The following is a 19,845-nucleotide window of genomic DNA, read 5'->3' as shown; positions in this document are numbered from 1 at the left end:
GTGGAGCTGTGAGATCTTTCTCCAGCATCATTCAAAGCGTAGGTATTGGGATGAAATCGTGTTATTTCACTGAACCAAGACTTGAGATTTAAAAAATAAGGATGAAGCCATTTAAGAAGGGATCTAAGAACTTGAAAACAGTAATGAATGTGACTGAGGATTCTAACATGTCTTAGGTTGAGCAGAGAAAGAAGTTACAGGATTTTTAATATCCATCCATCACCTAACTTTTTCAAGCCATTATCATCTTGAACAATGAAAAGCCAATACATTAGATAGAGCATAGTGTCGCACATCTGTTATGCCAGCTCTTAATCCTTGATCTTGAGAAAATTAGTATCTACTTATCAATGGATGTGTGTCCTTTTGGGTCTGGGTCACCTTGCTCAGAGTATTTTCTAGTTCCATTCATTTGCCTGCAAAATTCATGGTGTTCTCATCTTTAATAGCTGAATAGGATTCCATTGTGTAATTTTCTGTATCCATTCTTCAGTTGAGGTCCATCTGGGTTGTTTCCAGCAAAGTACAGAATACTCGTGATACAACTCAAAGACTGTATGAAGTTTAACAAGAAGAAAGGCCCAAGTGAAGATACTTCAATCCCACTTAGAAAGGGGAACAAATTAATCACTGGAGGCAGAGGGAGGTAGGGACCTGGATGGGAGAGGGGAGAGGAAGGGTATGGGGAGCAGGAACAGATATAGGGGGAGGCAGAAGAGAAGCCCAGAGGGCCAGGAGAATGAATGGAAATATGCAGCTGCAGGAGGTTAGGGGGGCAGAGGGAAGTCTTCAATCTCTAGAAAATTCCAGAGACCTAAGATGTGAGAAGCTCGCAGAACTCTTAGCCAAAATGCTCAATGGTGGGAGATATAACCTGAAGACATCACCTCCAAAAAATAGACGGGCCTGCAGTGGAGGGATGGGGCCACCCATCTATCTTCAAAATTTTTGACCCAGAATTGTTTCTGTCTAAAAGAAATGTAAGGACAAAAATTAAACAGAGACTGGAGGAAAGGCCATCCAGTGACCTGCCCAAATTGGGATCCATCTCATGGGCAGGCACAAAATTCTGACAGTATTACTGATGCCATGTTGTGCTTGCAGATGGGAGTCTAGCATGGCTGCCCTCCAAGAGGCTCTACCAGTAGCTGACTTAGACAGATACAGATACTTACAGCCAATCATTGGACTGAGGTCAGAACCCCTATCAAAGAGTTAGGGGAAGGATTGAAGGACTTGAAGGGGATGGCAACTGCATAGAAAGAAAACAGCATCAACTAACCTGGACCCCTCAGAGCTCCCAGAGACTAATCCACCAACCAAAGAGCATACATAGGCTGGTCCATTGCCTCCAGGCACATATGTAACAGAGGATTCCCTTGCCTGGCTTCAGTGAGAAAGGATGTATGCATCTAATCCTATAGAGACTTGCTACCCCAGGAAGAGGGATGTCGGGGGAGGATGAGGTAGAGACGGGTGGGTGGGGAAGGACCCTCTCAGAACCAAAGGGGAGGGAGATGGGGCAAAGAACTCTGGAAGGGGGCAACATTTGGCATGTAAATAAATAAAATAATTTAATAATAATAATAAAAGAGACAGAGTTAGGCAGAAAATTGGCAGGTGAAGGCAAGTCTTGGCATCATAGAAACTGGGAGACTGCCCTAGTCTATATATCAAAGTACCATCTCAAAAGAAAAGATGAATAATTGAAGGTGAAGAAAGTGAAGCCAATTTTGTGGAATGCAGGATGACTTTCTTGGTGGTGGTAAAGTAAAACCACCCTAGCTGCTGCTAACAACTTATGCTCATCAGCTTGCCCAGGTACTCTGATCTGTGATTCAGGAGTTCTAATCACTAGCAGATTACACTCACTTACAGTGATTTTCCCTCAGGACTTCAGTGAACATTGCAAGAATGTATTTAATGAGGTGCAGCACTATTCAGCCCCCTCCCCCATCGAATCATCTCCCCAGGGTACCCCAGCTAATCACATACAAAACAGTTTAGTCTGCTAACTGTGTTCAGAGGAATCCTTAGGTATTTTGTTGTTGCTTTGTTTTGTTTTGTTTTGTTTTCTGTTTATCTCAATCAAGACATTTTTATTGATAAAATAAAGGCACTTTACATATGGTTTTACAATAACACAGTAGACAGACAGGCAAAAGGACAAACCAGAACATAATTCTCAGTGAAGTTACCACAGGCCACTGAAGAGCAGATGACAACAGGACGAATAACACGTGATACATGGGATGTTTTACAAATCGTGCTTTGGTGTATATGTGTTCTTGGATGTGCACAATGATGTCTAATTTACAGATGAGGAAGTAATTATTCCAGGATTTGAGTAACTTCTCTAAGCAGTTTTTTTCCAGAACACATCTCACTGTTTTGATGATAATGACAGTAGTGTGGAAGGTGGTACATCACCAGGATAGCTTGGCACTCTCTTTTGATTGTATATGCCATCAAAAGAAGATCCGGGCTTAGGGGTAGCACTGAGCATTGGAAAGGTGCACAGACCTCAACGGAGTGAATTTTTAATTATTGTTCCACTAGGTGGCAGCAAGACCCACCTCAAGAGCCAGGATGGGTCACTCTAGACTTTACATGGTGAAGGCTTTCCATCCTGAGAACAAGAAGGAAAGAAGCAGAGGAATGCTTTCTTTCAGAGCCTAAAAAGTGTGTGTGTGTGTGTGTGTGTGTGTGTGTGTGTGTGTGTGTGTTTGCAGGACAAAGCACTGAAAAGTTGCTAGGACCACTTCTGTACTCTACACAATGTTTCACTCTTGTGGGTAAGACTAAACTGATAGAAAGGTTTTGACATGTGGCACATACTGTAGTATAGTCTCTCCACTCATATCAGAACCCCTGACTGTGCAATCTGCAAGTCCAGGTGGGGTGGTATACCAGGTTGTTCAGCATAATGGTGGTTGTTCCCTAAAAGGAAAGATGCATGGATTTGGTGCACTGATGGTAGTGGCTATGCACAAAGTATGTTTCCCTTCAAGATTACCAAAGTCAAGTAGAGGGAAGAGCAATTTGCAGGATTATAGGGTTAAAGAAACTTTCTATGCATGCTGTAGTTGAAGGAATTCAAGACACCTTAATGTTCCATGCTTTGGACGTAGTCAATATATCTAAAGGTGAGTTGCAAGCTTTGAACTTCAAATAACGAGTTAGAACTCAATTAGAAATGTGTGTATCAAAAAAAGCACATTGTTGTGAATGAAGAGTGAGAACCCACCTTGTTCACATAACATGTCTAGGTGGCATCCTGAACCTTGCTGGATGGTATAAAAGAAAGCATCTCATGTATCTTGGGATCTTTCCAGGTCTGATGATGCTTTGAATGTCAGGAATCTCGTCATTATCCCCATCAGTGTGATGGGGGTTCTGTCCCAGGAGATTCCTTCCCCATGGGAGGCAGCTGCTTTTCCTCTGGGACGGAGGGTAAATCAGGAGCTTTCTGCCCACACCTTGCAACTGTGAAGCGGCTCATACGAAGAGCTTCCTCATAGCCTGGGAGTGTATCCACAGAGGAAGGCAGCTGGCCCAAGTTGCTGTGTGCATGAGCCACTGCCAGGATTCTCCGAGCTGCAGGGCCAAACACGGACTGCAGAGCTGTGAAGGAAGACAGAGTTGGTGTAGAGATGATCACACCCAAGGGTGATATCCTCAGATTTGAGAGATCTACATCACACCTAAAGTCTCTTTGTCTTTCACCTGTGTTCAGACACGTTGCCATGACCTTTGACGAACTTCGCAAAAATCCTTCAAAGAACTTTGGTTCCAATATTTTATTTTGTTCGTCAATTTATCATCAGCCAAAAAACACAAACAAACAACAATAAAAACAATCAAACAAAGCCTTGAGAATTCAGGCATCAGTGACAGCCCAGGTTACCACATTCTGGAAATGAAAACCACACCAAGTTCCCAAACGCAATGCTAGTTGGCAGGTTGCCCTACATGCACCGCCAAACCTTTTAGTACATCTTCAAATCTGACCCCCTAACTTAGTGTTCTGAGTACACTCACATGTAATGGTGCTCTGGAGAGTGTTGTCATGGTCAAAAGCAATGACAGTCACTTCATAAGGCGGTGGGGCCCCATCTTCCCCGTTTTCTGGACGGCTCAGGCAGCAGCGGAAGCATACTGAAGTCAGGCCACACAGGAGAAGCAGTGCGCCAACCACCACCAGTAACCTGCAAGAGCCCACACACAAATCCCACCTGTGGTCAACTGGTTTCCCAGCTCTGACCTAACCATACATTAATCTCCGATCACGATCGTTGTTCTTCTTTTAGAGAACACTAATAAGGCTTCAACCGTGAGGGTTTCATTTTGCATATATCAGTTATTGATTTTTCAGCAAGACTGTGCCGGTCAGGAGAGCAAACAACACTGAAGATAGTTTGAAGGGGCTGATTCTTACTTCACTGTGAAGAAGTGTTTCTTAAGCACATTCTGGGGAGAGGCACTAAAATCTTTTGATGTTGGCTGAAGGGACTGTATTGAAATAGGAAACCGTGGTGTATTGTCACATAGGCTAGAGGTGAACTAAGGAAACTTTACTGTGAAATGTATTTATGTTTCTTATTCACACTAAGAGCCAGCATATGAAAAACTTTTTTAAAAAAAATTCACATAATAAATGAGGTCTCTTTGAGGGTGTTATGTATCTCAAACTTACCATATATACCAGAGATGCACCCAGTCAGTAGTCAGGCAACTGTGGACAAAGAATGAAGTTTATTATATTAAAAAAATAGTGCAAGCTGCAATAATCATGTTGTTATATTTAATACCATGCTATAATTTAAAAACATCAAGACCTACTCTTTTTTTATTTTTACTTTATTTATTTATTTATTTATTTATCGAGAAAGGTCTCATGTTGTAACCTTGCTGGCCTGGAACTTTACTATTTACACCAGACTGGTCTTGAACTCACAGAGTTCTACCTGCCTCTGCCTCCCTAGTGCTGGGATTAAAGGCATGTACTACTATGTTCTGCTAAGAATTACTTTTGAAAACGTCCAATGTAACAGGCTGAATAGAGTTTTATAATGCAGGTGGCATTGCTGTGCAAAGCATTATTATAGTCACTAAAAATTTCATTAAGAAGAATGGCCATGAAAAAAAAATTAAGGGAAGGGGGTCTGAGAATGGAGAGGAGAAGAAGAGAAACAGCTACAACGACTTTTGTTTGAAAAAACTATGTGATGAAACTTAACTATTTTCAAGTTGATAAGATAGAAAAGGAAAAGAAGATGTCCCCATGACTATTTATGAGCTGCTGAGATAGAGATTCTTAAGAATTAGGCATAGAAATGTATAAAGAGTGGCTTTGAAAACAGACATGAGCATTGAACTCAAATGCGTGTGAAGTCAATAACTGTACACATCAGGAAAGTTTCAGTTGAAGGCATGAAAGAAGTCATATTTGTAATTTATATTTCACAAGTTCTTGCAACATCCTCCCCCTAAAAAGGGCCTACACTTTCACATCTAAACTCAAAACTGATGGGTACATCTGCTGAGACCAAACAGGAAGGGAGAAAAGGGAGAGGCTGGCTGGCTTCACAAGGAAGACTGTGGAAGACACTAAAACCGCAAGTCGGGGATAGGCAGAGGAATGCGTATTTCTTTAAAGATGGACCAGCTTTTCATTAAAATAATAAAATAAATTTTCTCCATTAAATATATATTGAGACCCATTTCTGCATTTCATCCTTGGTCACTGTTTCACAGAAAATGCAGTTTGTTTGTATTTTCCCTGAAACAATGTATCATTTGTGCATTCCATATTTGGTCACTCTTCTAGAGAAAATGAAGTGTTTTTTTTTTTTTCCCCTGAAACAATGTATCATCTTACTTCTCACATTTTGTCATTGGTTCCCATGCTTTCACTTCTACCTTAGACTCCAAATGGCAACATACATCTGAATTCTCAATGTCATCTAGCCAGTATCAGATATACTCATGCCAAGTAAGAGCCTAATTACTTAATTCCCCTCACATCTGATAGAGCTGGTTTCAGGGAAATGATTCTATGGCAGAATGTGTGTTTTCCTTCCAAGTGAACAGGATTGTTATTGTCTGTCCTTACTTGAAACCAAAAATTGCTTTTGGATTTGAAGTGGGCATGCTGCTGTGGAAAGCATCCAAATAGATAAGCCAATGACTGGCTGTTGAGCCCAGTCTGCCTTGATGAGTCACTGGAAACCACAACTAAGGAAGCTTTTGCAGGTTTCTCTGACCACATGTATTTAAATTATTTGTGCTGTGTTGATGAGAAGACTGATTTGAAAAAAAAAAAGCACTCTCAGTAATGTTATTCTGAGCATTTGGAATGACACACATGTCTATGATGGTAGGTGGTGTCCATTTAAGTTAAAAGGGAAGTCGGGGCTATCTGCTGACATTTTAGCCTATGTTTGGGTGTTGTCACTTTGTCTGTCTGTACTCCTAGCTTGACCTCTCAGATACTTACTGTTCAGAGTTGACACAGTTCTCCTCACTCCTGGCCCCAGGAAGCTGTGGGAAGGAAATAATCTCAGACATGGAAATGGTCACACCTGCAGTTCTCAGCAGCCTATCAACTACCCATCTTGGCTGCACCCTGTCAGACCTACTTGTAAAGATGAGGACAGGGCCATAAGATTGGTCTGTACTGGCCTGAGACATTGGTCATTCCTTTGACTGATGACTACATCTTGTGAGGCAGAAGTTCCTGGAAGAGCAGAGATCTTCTATGTGGCTCCGGCCATGGCTGAGCATCCTTCCTTAGGGAATTATGAATAGCCCTTTGTGTCAGTTTGTTACCCTAGAAGTCTCCTGACTCATCCCCTGGGACATTGTGGTTGTCTTCCTTGTCCCTGCACTGTTGAATTCTAGCCCCAATGCTATTCATTTTCAGCCTTCACCACATCAGTATCTCACTACACAAGAAGAGCAATGGGGGAGATGTTACAAAGAAAGAAGAATAAAGAAGAAAAGGAAATGCAGAAACCAAGAGAAGATATAAGAAAATGTACTTTTATATACTGGTTAACTTTTGCGGGAAGCAAAGCAGACAGCTGCTACCAGCACAGGAATGAGATACAGTCTAGTTTCTGCAGTGTCTTGCTCAGCTAGACTTCTTAACTGTGTGAACTTGGCCCTGGTATTTGTCCAGAATCTCTCACTAAACTGACCCTTTTTTCAGCTAAATGGTGACTCACAGGCTTTTCTTTCACAGAGGAGTAAAATAAACTGTTTAAAATATTATTAAAGAGACCTTTGGTACTGGGGACACACTGGGTAATCCCTGTACCCCTATTCAAGCTGAGTATAATATGTACTATCCCTGATTGTCCTAATTTCTCTCCCTCTTTCCATGAGAATCAATCAATCACACATACAGACACACACACACACACACACATCTCTGAAACCCCCTATTATTAAACAAACACCATAGTACTCTTTTCTCACTCCCTTTTGGGTTCTATATCAGTTTTTGCTCCATCCATTTCCTCCTAGAGACAGCATAGCTAAAGCAATAAGCAAAGGAAAGTTTCTTCCTGCTGTTTCACAATTGAACACACCTGGATGAAATAAACCAGGCCAGAGGCCATCAGCACCTGGGCCCAGGCTGTCATTAGGCTGAACATCTGGTCCAGAAAGGTCACGCCGGCTGCATCTGCTGTATCCTTTCCATGCTCCGTGCCACGTGGAACTTGGTGGTGAAGAATTCCTAAAGAGAATTTTTTTTTCTCGGCAATAGATCAATCTCCCTCTCCTTCTTCCTGCTGGCTTTATATTTTACGGTTTCTTTTTCCCTTTTAGTTTCCTTCTCCTGAGTTCTCTTTATGAGATCTCCACATTGGCTTCCTCTCCACTTCCATTCTTCAATTAAACTTTTCTGTGTATTTAATCTTTCTTCGTCTGCATTCAAGAAGAGCACATTTGTCCTCTGAGTTAGACTTTTTTGCTCAGTCTATAATGAGAGACTTGGACCTGTAATCGGTCAAAGGCAGATTGTGAGTGACCAGATGTGTTCTTGTGTTCATCAGGAAACTAGTTACACACTCTTGGCTCCTGGATGACCGCTGAAGTCTCAAAGTCACTGCCAATCTCTCTCCACCCTCTCTCCATGTGATTGGCATCTCCCTTCTTACTCCTTAAGACTCTCCCCTCACCGTGTTGATAATCAACCCTGCTGGTTCTGGGTCATTTATTGCAGCCACTCAGCAGGCCTAAGGGATTCTAAACGAGCTAGAAAGCTATCCCTACTTTAGAGTAGGTAGTGGGTTTCAAAACTAGAAGTGCCAGGTGCTAACAATGGTCTCAGCCTCCTGCTTCAGTTTCAGACACACAAGTTAACTCTCTCTCTCTGTCTTTCTCTCTCTCTGTCTCGCTCTGTCTCTCTGTCTCTGTCTCTGTCTCTCTCTCTCTCTCTCTCTCTCTCTCTCTCTCTCTTTCCCTCTGCCCCGCTCCTCTCAAAGCAGTGTCGTGATGTTGCCACTGGAGAACCAGGCTCAGTGCATACAGTTGTGGTTCCATCTACTGAGGAGGCTGAGACAGGAGGATCATTTGGGTCTAGTTCAGGAAAGTAAGACTACCCTAGGGAATAGCAAGACCTCCATCTAAAGACACATATTATCAACAATAAAATAAGACTTAAAAGTCATATGTAAAAGTAAGCACACCACACGGAAAGGATATAAAATGAAAGGATATAAAATGGCTATAGAGGGAAATATTGTCCAGAGCCAGTGAATGCCATATAAATGACTGATATTTAAGGAGGGATCTTTTACCCAGAGCCCAAAGTACTAAGTAAGAACATTCAGTGTTGGTTCACAGTGACATGTCTGTTTCACAAGACTGAACAAAATTAGATTTCAGCTGCTTTCTAATTGATGAGGAGAGGCTGCAGGGTGGGTCCTAGTCATGGAGTTTGTGGGGTGGGTTCCATCACACTCAAGGCCCCACACACCATGTGATCATACCATGATGATATGATGTGGGAATGATGAATGCAAACAATTTCCTGTTCTCAGCTAAGGAGAGCAGTGAGGGAACTCTCTGGTACAGTGTTGCTCTCTCCAAGTCTGTCCACTTCTTCTTATAACATAGGCTCTTGAGTGAAACGTACTTTCCAAATTTCAATAGAAAACTGTGAGACAGAAGGCATTCTGGAGGAGTGGAGAGCAGGACTTGCGTTACAGCCTTTCACTAGGCCTGGACCTTACTGCACCTCCTTCTTCAGAGAACATAATAAATGATCCCTGAACTAGCATCAGCTGTTGCTTCAGCGAAAGGAAATCGCGATCAAGGAGGCATCTTGTGTGGAATATTTTTATTCAAACACCTATAATAGAAAAACTTCATGAATGCCCCCCCACACCCTTTTTTCTTTTCTTGTGGGAAAGACAGTAAACCAGCATGGGTTAAGATCATAGCTCAGGGTCTTGATCCAGTCACTTGCTTGACCCCCTGTTTGTTATGGGATCTTGGACAAGGCGTTTCATGTCTCTGTCAGCTCAGTTCAATTTGATATGGAAAGCACTCTGGTTCTCAATACCCACAGAGTGACTCATGAATTGTAACTCCAGTTCCAGAGGAATCTCAGGCCATCTTCTGACCTCCATGGGGATCAGGCATGTGGGTTGTGAGCATATATACACAAAACAAAGTACTCATACAGATAAATAACAAAATAAAGGAATCTTTATGATGTATATTACAGTCCTGATAGCAAGTATTTGATATTAATTAAGATACTTTTAATTTAGCTCTATCTTACATGTGATGGTTCCTTCCAATATGCAGGACCATTAATGTCTACTATGACTATTCTGTCTTTCTACCAGTCCTTTCTAGATGGCAATATAGCTTTCTAATAGTCTTTTTTTTTTCCTTGAACAGTTCCCATGCTAACCAGGCCATTTCTTTTCCCACCCGCACCAGCCTTCACCTGCATGAACAGGTTTCCCAATTACTTTGGCTTTCCCCCATGGCAGTTTCTGGCCACATGATTGTAATCGTCTTTCTTGCCCTGGAGCTTCCCAGCAGTCCTGAACACCACAGGCTTTGGTTAATGACTCCCTTGTTGTTTTCTTTTTCAGAATTACCGCTACCGTTTCTTTTTTATCCCATAAGCAGGAAAAAACTTCCTTTGTTGATTCTAATGTGTCAGTGTTCTGTGATGGCTCCCATCACAGCTTTTAAGTAGGAAATTATGATAGAGGGAAGATCATTCATAGAAGAAAAGGTCCACATGGCATAAAGACAGAGGGCACGGAGCTGGAAACATTGAGAACATTCTCATTACCAGCCTACATAATCCCATTCCATTAAGCTTGTCAATCATTAGCTTATACTATGTTGTGAAGGACTAGGACTGTGGCCAGCAGGAGGTACACATACACTGCCCTCTTCACCTGTGCTTCAGGGCATTGTTATACAACCACTCTAACAAGTGTAGCCAAAGAATTGCTAACTTGGGGTTCCTTTGATTATTCTCCTTTGACCTTGGTTGCCAGGTACACGCCCTCCTGCTCCCCTTCCTTTCTGTACCTCAATGAATAGAAACCAGGAATACTGGTACTCTGAGGTACCAACATCAGCCTGTACATGTCTGAACAGTGGGTTGGGTCATCTCCAATGGTCAAGAATGGAGAAGGTGGCAGAAGTCAGTTTCATTCTAAAACCTTTGGGTATTTCACGAAGAAGCATCTCTGTTTGAAGATCCAAGATCATAACGTGGATATTAAATTCCAACCTCGGAGACATGGAAACTTAGTAAGAGCATTAAACAGGAGGCTTTGTTCCTCCCTTGTGAAAGGGTTTCATGTCTGACCTCAAACTTTTTGTGTAGTGAAGACTGGCTTTGACTACTGATCTTGCCTTGCTATCACAGTGCTGGAATTACAAGCACATGCCACCACTCCCACCTTTTGTAAAGTGTTGTTGATCAAACTCAGAGCTTTGTGCTAAACTCATGGGATGTAAACAAGACAGAGGGGTTCAGTTTATCAAAAAAAAAAAAGAGTATGGTTTATATGCCATGTAGCTCATTACAACAAATTGTATAGCAACAGTTTAAGGCAAAACACACACACACACACACACACACACACACACACACACTATCAGCATTCACAGCAGGACCAGAAGTATAGATAAAGCTTAGCTTGTTCCATTGCTTGGGATTATACAAGAATGAGATCAAAGTGTCTGCATAGTAACACTTGTCTGAAAGCAGCTGTCATGGCCATGAACCCATTTGCAAGCCCTCTTGGGCAGAATGTATTTCTTAGTTGGCTGTAGGATTAGTTTAGCCATGTTTCTTTACATATTCTAATTAAAATATAATTACATAATTCCCCCTCCCCTGACCTCCCTCCAACCCTTCTTATGTACTCACTCTTGCTCCCTCTTAAATTCATGTCCTCTTTCACCTTAATGGATACACTATATATATATATATATATATCAGGACTGACCAACACAAAATGTTAAATCACTGGTGAGGGAGCTCATTCCTGGAGATTACTTCTCTCTCTGTCTCTGTCTGTCTGTCTGTCTGTCTCTCTCTCTCTTTCTCTCTCCATTAGCGACACTCATTGTGTCGTTAATACAATGCCTAAACTATACCTGAACAAGGACAACACCAGTAAACATGCTAACATGGAAATGGGAAGTCTCTTAGGACCCCACTCCTAGACTAAGAGCTGCAGGCACACAGGAAGTGCTTCTTTAAATCTTAAATGATGAGCACAGAGGCAGAGAGAGGCTTAAGCACACTCCTCATGTTCCTGAAGTAATTCCTTGTGTACAGTCACATGTGTTCTGCGACCTTTGCTACATTTTAGGTTGTACCTCTGAGAACATAGGCTTAAAGACATGAAATTCCTCTGGAGTGTGACACCAGGTGTCATGGAGCATTCTGAATTTTTTCAAGTCTTTATCATTATCTGGAAACATCTCTGTAGAGGTTTAAGCACAAGGGAAAAGTCCAGGTGTGGTAGTATGGTATTGCCTTTAATTCTAGGACTTGGGAAGAAGAGACAAGAAGATCTCTGTGAGTTTGAGCCAGTCTTAACTACCTAGTGAGCTCCAAGCCTGGATTACCCAGTGAAACACTGTCTCAAAAGAAAAAAATCAAAACAAAACAAAACAAAACAAAACAAGCAAACAAAACCCTAACAACAATCAATCTATCCCCTTTCCCACCACCACATTTTCCTCTCTGTTAGAGTCTTGTCTACTCAAACTCAAAAAAAAAATGTTTAGTCTATAGAGGGTTACTTTACTTTCACAAAAACACATGCAAGGGCTGAACCTGAGTTAGGGACCCGAGAGTTGGTCAAACACCTGTCCTGTCCGTAATCTTAGCACTGCTACTGTGAGATGGAGGGCAGAGATAGGAGGGAATCTGGACTCTTTCAGGTCAACTAGCCTGGAGCATGTATCAGGCAATCAGAGTTCTTTCCTTAATCAGTGAGAGACCAGGGCCTACCAATACCTGATTTGCCCTCTGACCTCCACTTGCATCTGTGTTTTGCACACATACAAGCAGGCTCGAGTGCACACGCACACACACACACACATACACACACACACGTTAAAAAGTATAAGTAATTTCAGAGACATATCTTTTCATGGTGTATAGGTATAAAAAGCCAAGGCATAGGTCAGAGTAAAACATACTCTTTTCTAATCAATTTAAGTATCCTGGATACTACAATTAGTAGTAGTTTTAACTATTATTTCTGACTTTTATGTTCCAACTACAAACCTGTCATTTTTACATCTAAGCTCCTATTGAAACATTACCTGAGCCAAGTGTTTGATTAAAGGTTAATGCCACTATACCTGGTCATTGGAACATTATCAAACATACACTATCCTCAAACTCCAGACAAATATATAGATTCAATATAAATATTTCCCGAGATGAGAGACCCAGAGAAAGATCTAAGACTTACTCTAGCTATTTCTATTGGGATGCTGCTGCTGTTTAAAGTCTCTGTACTCAAGACTTCCCCTAAACTCCAGCACTCAGGGCTAGGAATGGAAATCCTATGTGACTTAAGTTATATTTCTGATTGCTCATTAAAACTATTAAAAGTAAAACATGGTGCTTATAAAAAGACACCATATAATGACATTCTGCCTTGGTGAATCAGCAAACAGAAAAATGTGAACAAACAAGTCGAACCATCCAGTCCAATCACATTCCTCTCTACAAACCTAACTTGAAGAATGTGCTTCTTTGACTTCCAAACCCTTATCTGATTTGTCTGCAGTATCTTTCCTATAAGTGTCATGGTCAGCCCTCTTTCCCCTGCTGTCTGTTTCTTAGTGAAAGGTCATGAAGCATGACTGGAATTATAATTCTCCCCACCCACAAGAGACACAACCTAAGAATTCGTGTTAGCCAACTTTCCAATATGAAGCAAAGCTTCCCTTCCTCCCGAGACGGTTGAGTCATCCTCTGCTAGATAAGAGCGGCTATTTAAACTGCAACAGAAGCTCCGCACACTGGCAGTTGGCTGAGGTCCTCGACTGTTTCAGTTTTTCATTCTTAGCATGAATTTGGAAATGACTTTTGATGACAAGATGAAGCCTGCGAATGACGAGCCTGTTCAGAAGTCATATGGCAAGAAGCCTAAAGGTAACAGGGGTGGGTAGATGCTTATAGAGACAGAATGCCAGGCTTAGCTCAGACATATAAGTTAAATGAATGAGGTTAGAAGGTAAAGACATTCAAATATAAGAAAATACAAGAGACCAAGACCATTTATTTAGAAGGAAAGCAAGTAGGATTCAAGATAACAACTAGCTGAGATACTATATCTTTAGTATAAGCTGTTCTCCATGCTATGGCTTTAAATTAATGCTTTCTACTTATATTATCTACCTTCTATATAAAGTTAACTCAGAATCAGGAGGAGTAATAAAGTTACTCAGTTTCCTTGAACTAAACAGAGTAGAGCCAAAATCATACCAGATTCCCATGTATGAAGAATCCAATCCATAAAAAAAATGGCAGAAAATGCATCCATTTAGAGCACACATTAATTGTTTTTATGTGTGTTGCTGAAGTACTGTAAAAATCTGAAGTGCTTTGTGAATTATCTAAAGCAAATTTGATATATTCAGTATGGCCGAATATACGTTAGACTCTCTTGTCCATCATTGCTTTGACCAGGAAGCAGGAGTGGGTGGGTTGGGGAGCAGGGTGGGGGGAGGGTATAGGGAACTTTCAGAGAGGAAACTAGGAAACGGAATAGCATTTGAAATGTAAATGAAGAAAATATCTAATAAAAAATCCAAAAAAAGAAATGTAAATGAAGAAAATATCTAATAAGAAAGAAAGAAAAAAGAAAAAAAGAAAAATTGTAATTTGTATTTGACTACTACAGTAAAATGAATTACTTAGGTTTAATTGATAACTCATTTCTGTAGACAACTACAGATAAAATGTCTTTTATTTTATAAGAGGAAAAGACCAGGTAGTGGTGGTGCACACCTTTAATCTTAACACTTGGGAGGCAGAGAGAGGTCAGCCTTCTCTACAGAGTGAGCTTCAGGAAAGCCAGGGAAACACAGAGAAACCCAGACTCAGAAAAAAAGGAACAAAGTATAAGAAGAGGAGGAATGACAGACTGTGTCTGTAAATAAGCCTGAAATCTTTCAATGGGCAGGATAAGGGTGAGTGTAGTGTGATTTAATATCTGAGTGGCTGAACTAGCTCAGAGTCAAGAGTGCTGGGGCTTGGTAGTAGACCCAACAGCTGTTGAACTAGATTAGTGTGAAGAAGTGCTGGTGTTTAGTAGTAGATTTAGGAGCTAATGCCAGTTGTTAATTTGCTCAACCATTCACTCATTATTTGTGCAATGAATACTGTTTTCACTTGACTTTTACCATAAATATGATTATATCTTCTATAAGAGTCCTTGTTAAATTAGTTCCTTGCTGTGAATGGTATAAATTATACACTGAAGTTAGTATACAAATCTTTATTGATTGACTAAAGGTTGTTTTCTGACTAGAAAGCCAATAGTCTCCTCCTACTGCTGAGATGGGATGAAGGTGCCTTTTAGGTAATGGGAGCTTGTATCTTCCTTTCCCATGGCGACTCATGCAATTGGTGTTTTCAATCAGTTGTAGGCATACAATGTGTGATGAATACTGGGGTGGGGGGAAGGATTTTTACCTGATGTTAGGTGCCAGGATAAGGCAACTGCTTGTAAGAGATATTACTGTCTTCTATTATCTGCCAGCTAACCACACATGTGGAGAGAAATCCTTCAGCCAGAGAATGAGTTCTATTTCTACCTGTCAGAAATTCTTTTTGATACCATCTGTGGATTCTAACACAAACTAACAGAAGAGAACTCTGAATGTATTTGACCACTTGTTAACTTGGACCCTTATCACATTCACACTGAAAGCTCAATGATAAAATACTCCAAGCATTTTGGCTTATGAGCATTGGATTAAAGAACTACGTTTAGGGCCAAAGGTGGTACCACATGCCTGATATCCCAACACTGGGGAGTCTGAGGCAAGAGGACCCCCCAATCTAAGGCCAGCCTGGGCTACCTACTGAATTCCAGGGAAGCCTGGATTACAAAGTAAATATTATCTTGAGCAAGAACAACATAAAACCCAAAGACCTACGTTTTAAGTTTTTATTATAAATGTGTTATCAAGTAAGCGAAACTGATGCTTTCAGTTTCTTCCTTATGTAGAGAGAATAACACCAGTGTTCTGCTTATCTTACAGGAGAGGAAACCAAATACATTGTGTGTGATGTTTTCCTCTTGGATCTGTAATGGCTGCGGTTATTCAATGCTGGGACATGTAACTGGACAATCACATGTCTGAGAGTTGCATGCCTTGTTTTCATAAATAAGGCGGCTTTTCCTCTGGGGATAATAGGCCACACCTAACATAAATGTGAGGCAGTTATTACTAGAAGCCAAGTGCTTATCAAGGTTTTATTCCTAATTTCCTTTGGTCAATAACTCCAGTTCTAAGAGACAATAAGAACTGAATGGTGTGATATCAGGCATGGCATTTCTTGAGGAAATCTCAGGTCACTGACTAAAATATTTTGCTTAACATCTGGCAATTGTCTATATAATGTTACTTATGAGTACCTGTGTAAAGCTAAAATTATTTATGGGGGGGTTGTTATCCTCCTTTTGCTTCTTAATATCTATTGGAGGTTTCTACCTCACTTATGCCTGTTTTACACCCAAGAAAGTGACACAGAAACACTGTAATTTTTTTATTAACTGTAGGTGCTATGATTCTGAGCAATACTAATCCTTCCATGCTGTTAAAAGCCACACCAATGCCCCATGATTTACCAAATTAAAGTCTCCTGGGAATCTTCTGCTGTACTTGCCTAACCTCAGAGCTAACTTCTCTTGGTCATGTGCTCCAGGCCCATCCCACCTAATGGCTACCTCTTTCTCCTCCCTCCCCTTCCTTCTTCTCAACACTCCTACCTGAGACTACCCCTCCTTGATCTCTAGTCCAACCTTTCTCTCTCTCCTGCTAAGCCACGGGCCCCAGGCTTTTATTATCAAATCAGAGATTATCTGGTAGCATTCTTTGCCACACATTGGTCAATACAATCCCCATGTCCTGACTGCAACCTGATATTGGGGCACAGAGCTCAGCATCTGAATACAAGGTGCACAAGGCTAACCCCAACCCCTGTGTATATGTATTTTTAAATGCCAGGGAGCAGAATAGGACTCTGGTGATGACTTTAAAGTCTGAGGATCTCGGGACAGGTCTAGTTCTCTAACTGTACTGAAATACTAATGATAACTTCTAAAAAAAAAATCCTAAAAACTTCCTTGGTCTTTCTGAGGGTAGAAAGCTGCTGGTTTAGGAGATTAACATCTGCAGTTTACAGAGGAGGTTTAAGTAACATGGCCTTTGTTCTATCTCAGCAGGAACTGCTCAGCTCTAACTTTCAGCCTGCTAGTCAGAAATCACAGGAAGAAAAAAGGACACTTAGAAAAGTGATTATAGTGTTTATTACTAAGTTGTAAAAAGTTTCCTATGAAAGCTATCTGAGGGGGAAAGCGGAAAGATCCTAAGAGGAGAAAGGGAAAAATTTTCTAAGTGGGAAAAGGCAAAAAGTTCTAGTAAGGGAAAAAAATTCTTCTAAGGGGAAAAAAAAATCCTCTTCTATCTTCTCTATCTGCTTCTCATCTCTTCATCCTCAGTACTTATACTTCTTTCAGAACACATGATCACATGTTACAATGTTCATCACCAGTTCACACAAAAAATCGAAACATAAATTGAAATATAAGTTTACAACAGGGAATGTTTACACGAATATCCATTAGGAGTGATTATCTGGCTAAACATCCATCACCTGTCTCAACTCCACAGATTCACTGAAGGTTTAAAATCATAACTAAGTTATTAGTGAAGTTTTATATTGATAAACCCAGTCAATATTTTATCTTCTGTACTAGCACCTATAATAAATCGTTAGTTCCCTTTTTATGACCTTTGGTTAATTGTTTTACAACCTCTTGGAATGTACTCTGCGTAGGAGAAAGTCTGGTTACCATCTAAGAGCAGTTAACTGGTGACACTTGGGAGACTGACAGAGTTCTCATTGCATTTGACTATCAGAAAAGGACCTAATAGCAGCCCCACTATAAAAGAGCTTAAAAATCACTGGTATAATTTTACGAATTCTTATAGGTTCATCATTACGACTTAAAAAGTCATCTATTTGTCTATATAGCATCACTAGTAGACAGTACATTTTCATAGGTCTGCAGAGATCTGCTCCAAAGGGGTGGGCTAGTACCTAGTTATTGTTATATATGTTTAATAATAACAGGAAAAGCATATTAATAGCAGGAATGTTTCCCAAAATGAATTCTCTTATGGTCTTGCCTAATAATAATGAATCTGGCATAGATTGTATAATAATATGAAGCAGACCATCTCAGGGAGATCCCCTGCTAGTTAGTAGCTTGTCCCATTATGGCCCCTGACATATAACCACCACTCTTTCTGCATAGTAGATGAAGTGGTTAGGCTGTGTTGAGAAGTCTTAGAAGGACATTGTGCATAGAATAGTTGAAGTACAAGAGATTATTCACAGTAAGATGTTTTGGTTTTGCTTCATTATTTCATGTAGGAGTCTAACAACACCTGAAGTACGAGCATCAGGATGAAGTATTTAGTATCTACCTCATGAATCCCAGCTGTTATTTTTTTCCCATGTGAGACCATAAGTAATTTACATCAGTTCCATATAATCATCCACTGTTTCATCAGCACAGGAGTAGAGCCAGTGGGATTGAGGCACCAAGGGATGCGGATCACAAAGCAAGCACAGACACAGACAGGATTCAGAGTCTTTTTAAATTTTCTGATTCTCCTTCTCTGCAGGTCTGCATTTGCTTTCGTCCCCATGGTGGTTCCCTGCTGCTATGACTCTGGTCATCCTCTGCCTGGTGTTGTCAGTGACCCTTATTGTACAGTGGACACAATGTAAGTGCTGAAATAGGGAACTGGAGTGGGCAATGAGGGTTATGAACACAGCACACAACAACTCAGACCAGCCTAGCTTTACATTCATTTTAGGCTAAATCTTTGAGTATTAATGAGTATACTGTGCTCATGCCTCCATTAGAGAGGGGAATGAGATAGAGACTATTCACAGCAGAATGCTTTTGTTTTGCTTCATAATTTCATGGAGGAGCCTAGTTATATTTTAGAATAATTTGGTAATAACTTGAAGTTTCTAATACATAGGGATACCTGAGCAACCCAAGAGGAAAAGAAATCCCATTTACTTTTGTTTTGATAGATCTGATAAATTTTTAAGAATTATAATGGCCCCTTAAAATATAAGTAAAACACAGAGAGCAAGATGTATGTTGAGTTTATAACATGTAGGAAAGTAGAGATGCTGAGAAGGAAAAAGAAGTGAGAATGGGGGCAAGAATGGCTAAGAAGGAAAGATAATATTTTCTCTGTATCAATTAGCATGAGCAGGTTGCCAGTCTGAGTATTTCCACCAGCCATGGTCCAAGATATAAGGACTCAAATGTACCATTTGCTTCTCATATGTCTAGTTATCTAACTCTTTGTAATTGGGGGGAGTGGTACGTGGGGACTTGAGACCTCTCCGACTGATTGTTCAGGGCAAATCGCCCACTCGATGGCAGCAGTCAGAAGAATCTTCCTTTGAGGTATCCATCACTATCCAGCAGGCTCAGATTTGACCTAGAGGCAAAGAATCAGCAGCTCCTTGCCTGCACTGGAAGAGAGCTGAGATCCTAGAACAGTTTCTTCAAATCTGTTCAATTGCACAATATTCATTTAGTCTCTACCCTCCTAAAAAACAACAAGAAGAAAAAAAATACTTTCACTGCCAACATACAGAAATGTACAAATATTTCATGGGTGGTTGTCTCAAAAGTGAAGGCAAATGTCAAGGTTCCTAAATAAAATTAGGAAGTCTGGCAGTGTAGACAGTGGGAGGAGCTATAGAGAAATTAAACTGACTAAATCGCTAATAGCAATTTCTTCTATGAGTCAGAGTCTAGGGAAACAGTGACTACTATAGACTGCCAATATTTTATTTATTCTATTATAGTATTTCTTATCTTATCATTACTTTAATTCTTTTATTTTACAATTTTATGTTTTGAGGAATTTCAAACACGTACATAATGCATTTTGATCAAACACATCCCCATTTTCTTCATTTCAATTCCTCCCCACCCACCCACTACCCTTTCCTCTGAATTTCATGTGCTCTGGTTTTTCTTTTTTTTTTTT

At 40.6% G+C, this 19,845-nt stretch overlaps 2 protein-coding genes across 2 annotated transcripts in view; one reads left to right on the top strand and one right to left on the bottom strand.

The window, feature by feature from the left end:
- Window positions 1-1,551: 1,551 nt before the first annotated feature.
- Tmem52b (transmembrane protein 52B) lies at window positions 1,552-8,147 on the bottom strand. The gene is made up of 5 exons (XM_021165773.1): window positions 7,596-8,147; window positions 6,500-6,543; window positions 4,697-4,735; window positions 4,042-4,208; window positions 1,552-3,624 (listed from the first exon to the last, which is right to left on the bottom strand). Exons 1-5 carry the CDS (start codon window positions 7,659-7,661, stop codon window positions 3,380-3,382), a joined length of 561 nt encoding a protein of 186 aa, XP_021021432.1. The 5' UTR covers window positions 7,662-8,147; the 3' UTR covers window positions 1,552-3,379.
- A 5,443-nt stretch (window positions 8,148-13,590) lies between these two features.
- Window positions 13,591-19,845, top strand: part of Olr1 (oxidized low density lipoprotein receptor 1) — a 19,633-nt gene continuing 13,378 nt past the window's right edge. The window contains exons 1-2 of the mRNA XM_021164194.1: window positions 13,591-13,675; window positions 18,448-18,549. Coding sequence (XP_021019853.1) covers window positions 13,591-13,675; window positions 18,448-18,549 — 187 coding nt within the window. The remainder of the gene's footprint in view (window positions 13,676-18,447; window positions 18,550-19,845) is intronic.

The sequence above is a fragment of the Mus caroli genome, chromosome 6 (assembly GCF_900094665.2).
Source record: "Mus caroli chromosome 6, CAROLI_EIJ_v1.1, whole genome shotgun sequence".
NCBI classification, from domain to species: domain Eukaryota; kingdom Metazoa; phylum Chordata; class Mammalia; order Rodentia; family Muridae; genus Mus; species Mus caroli.
This window is presented reverse-complemented; position numbering and strand designations above follow the sequence as displayed.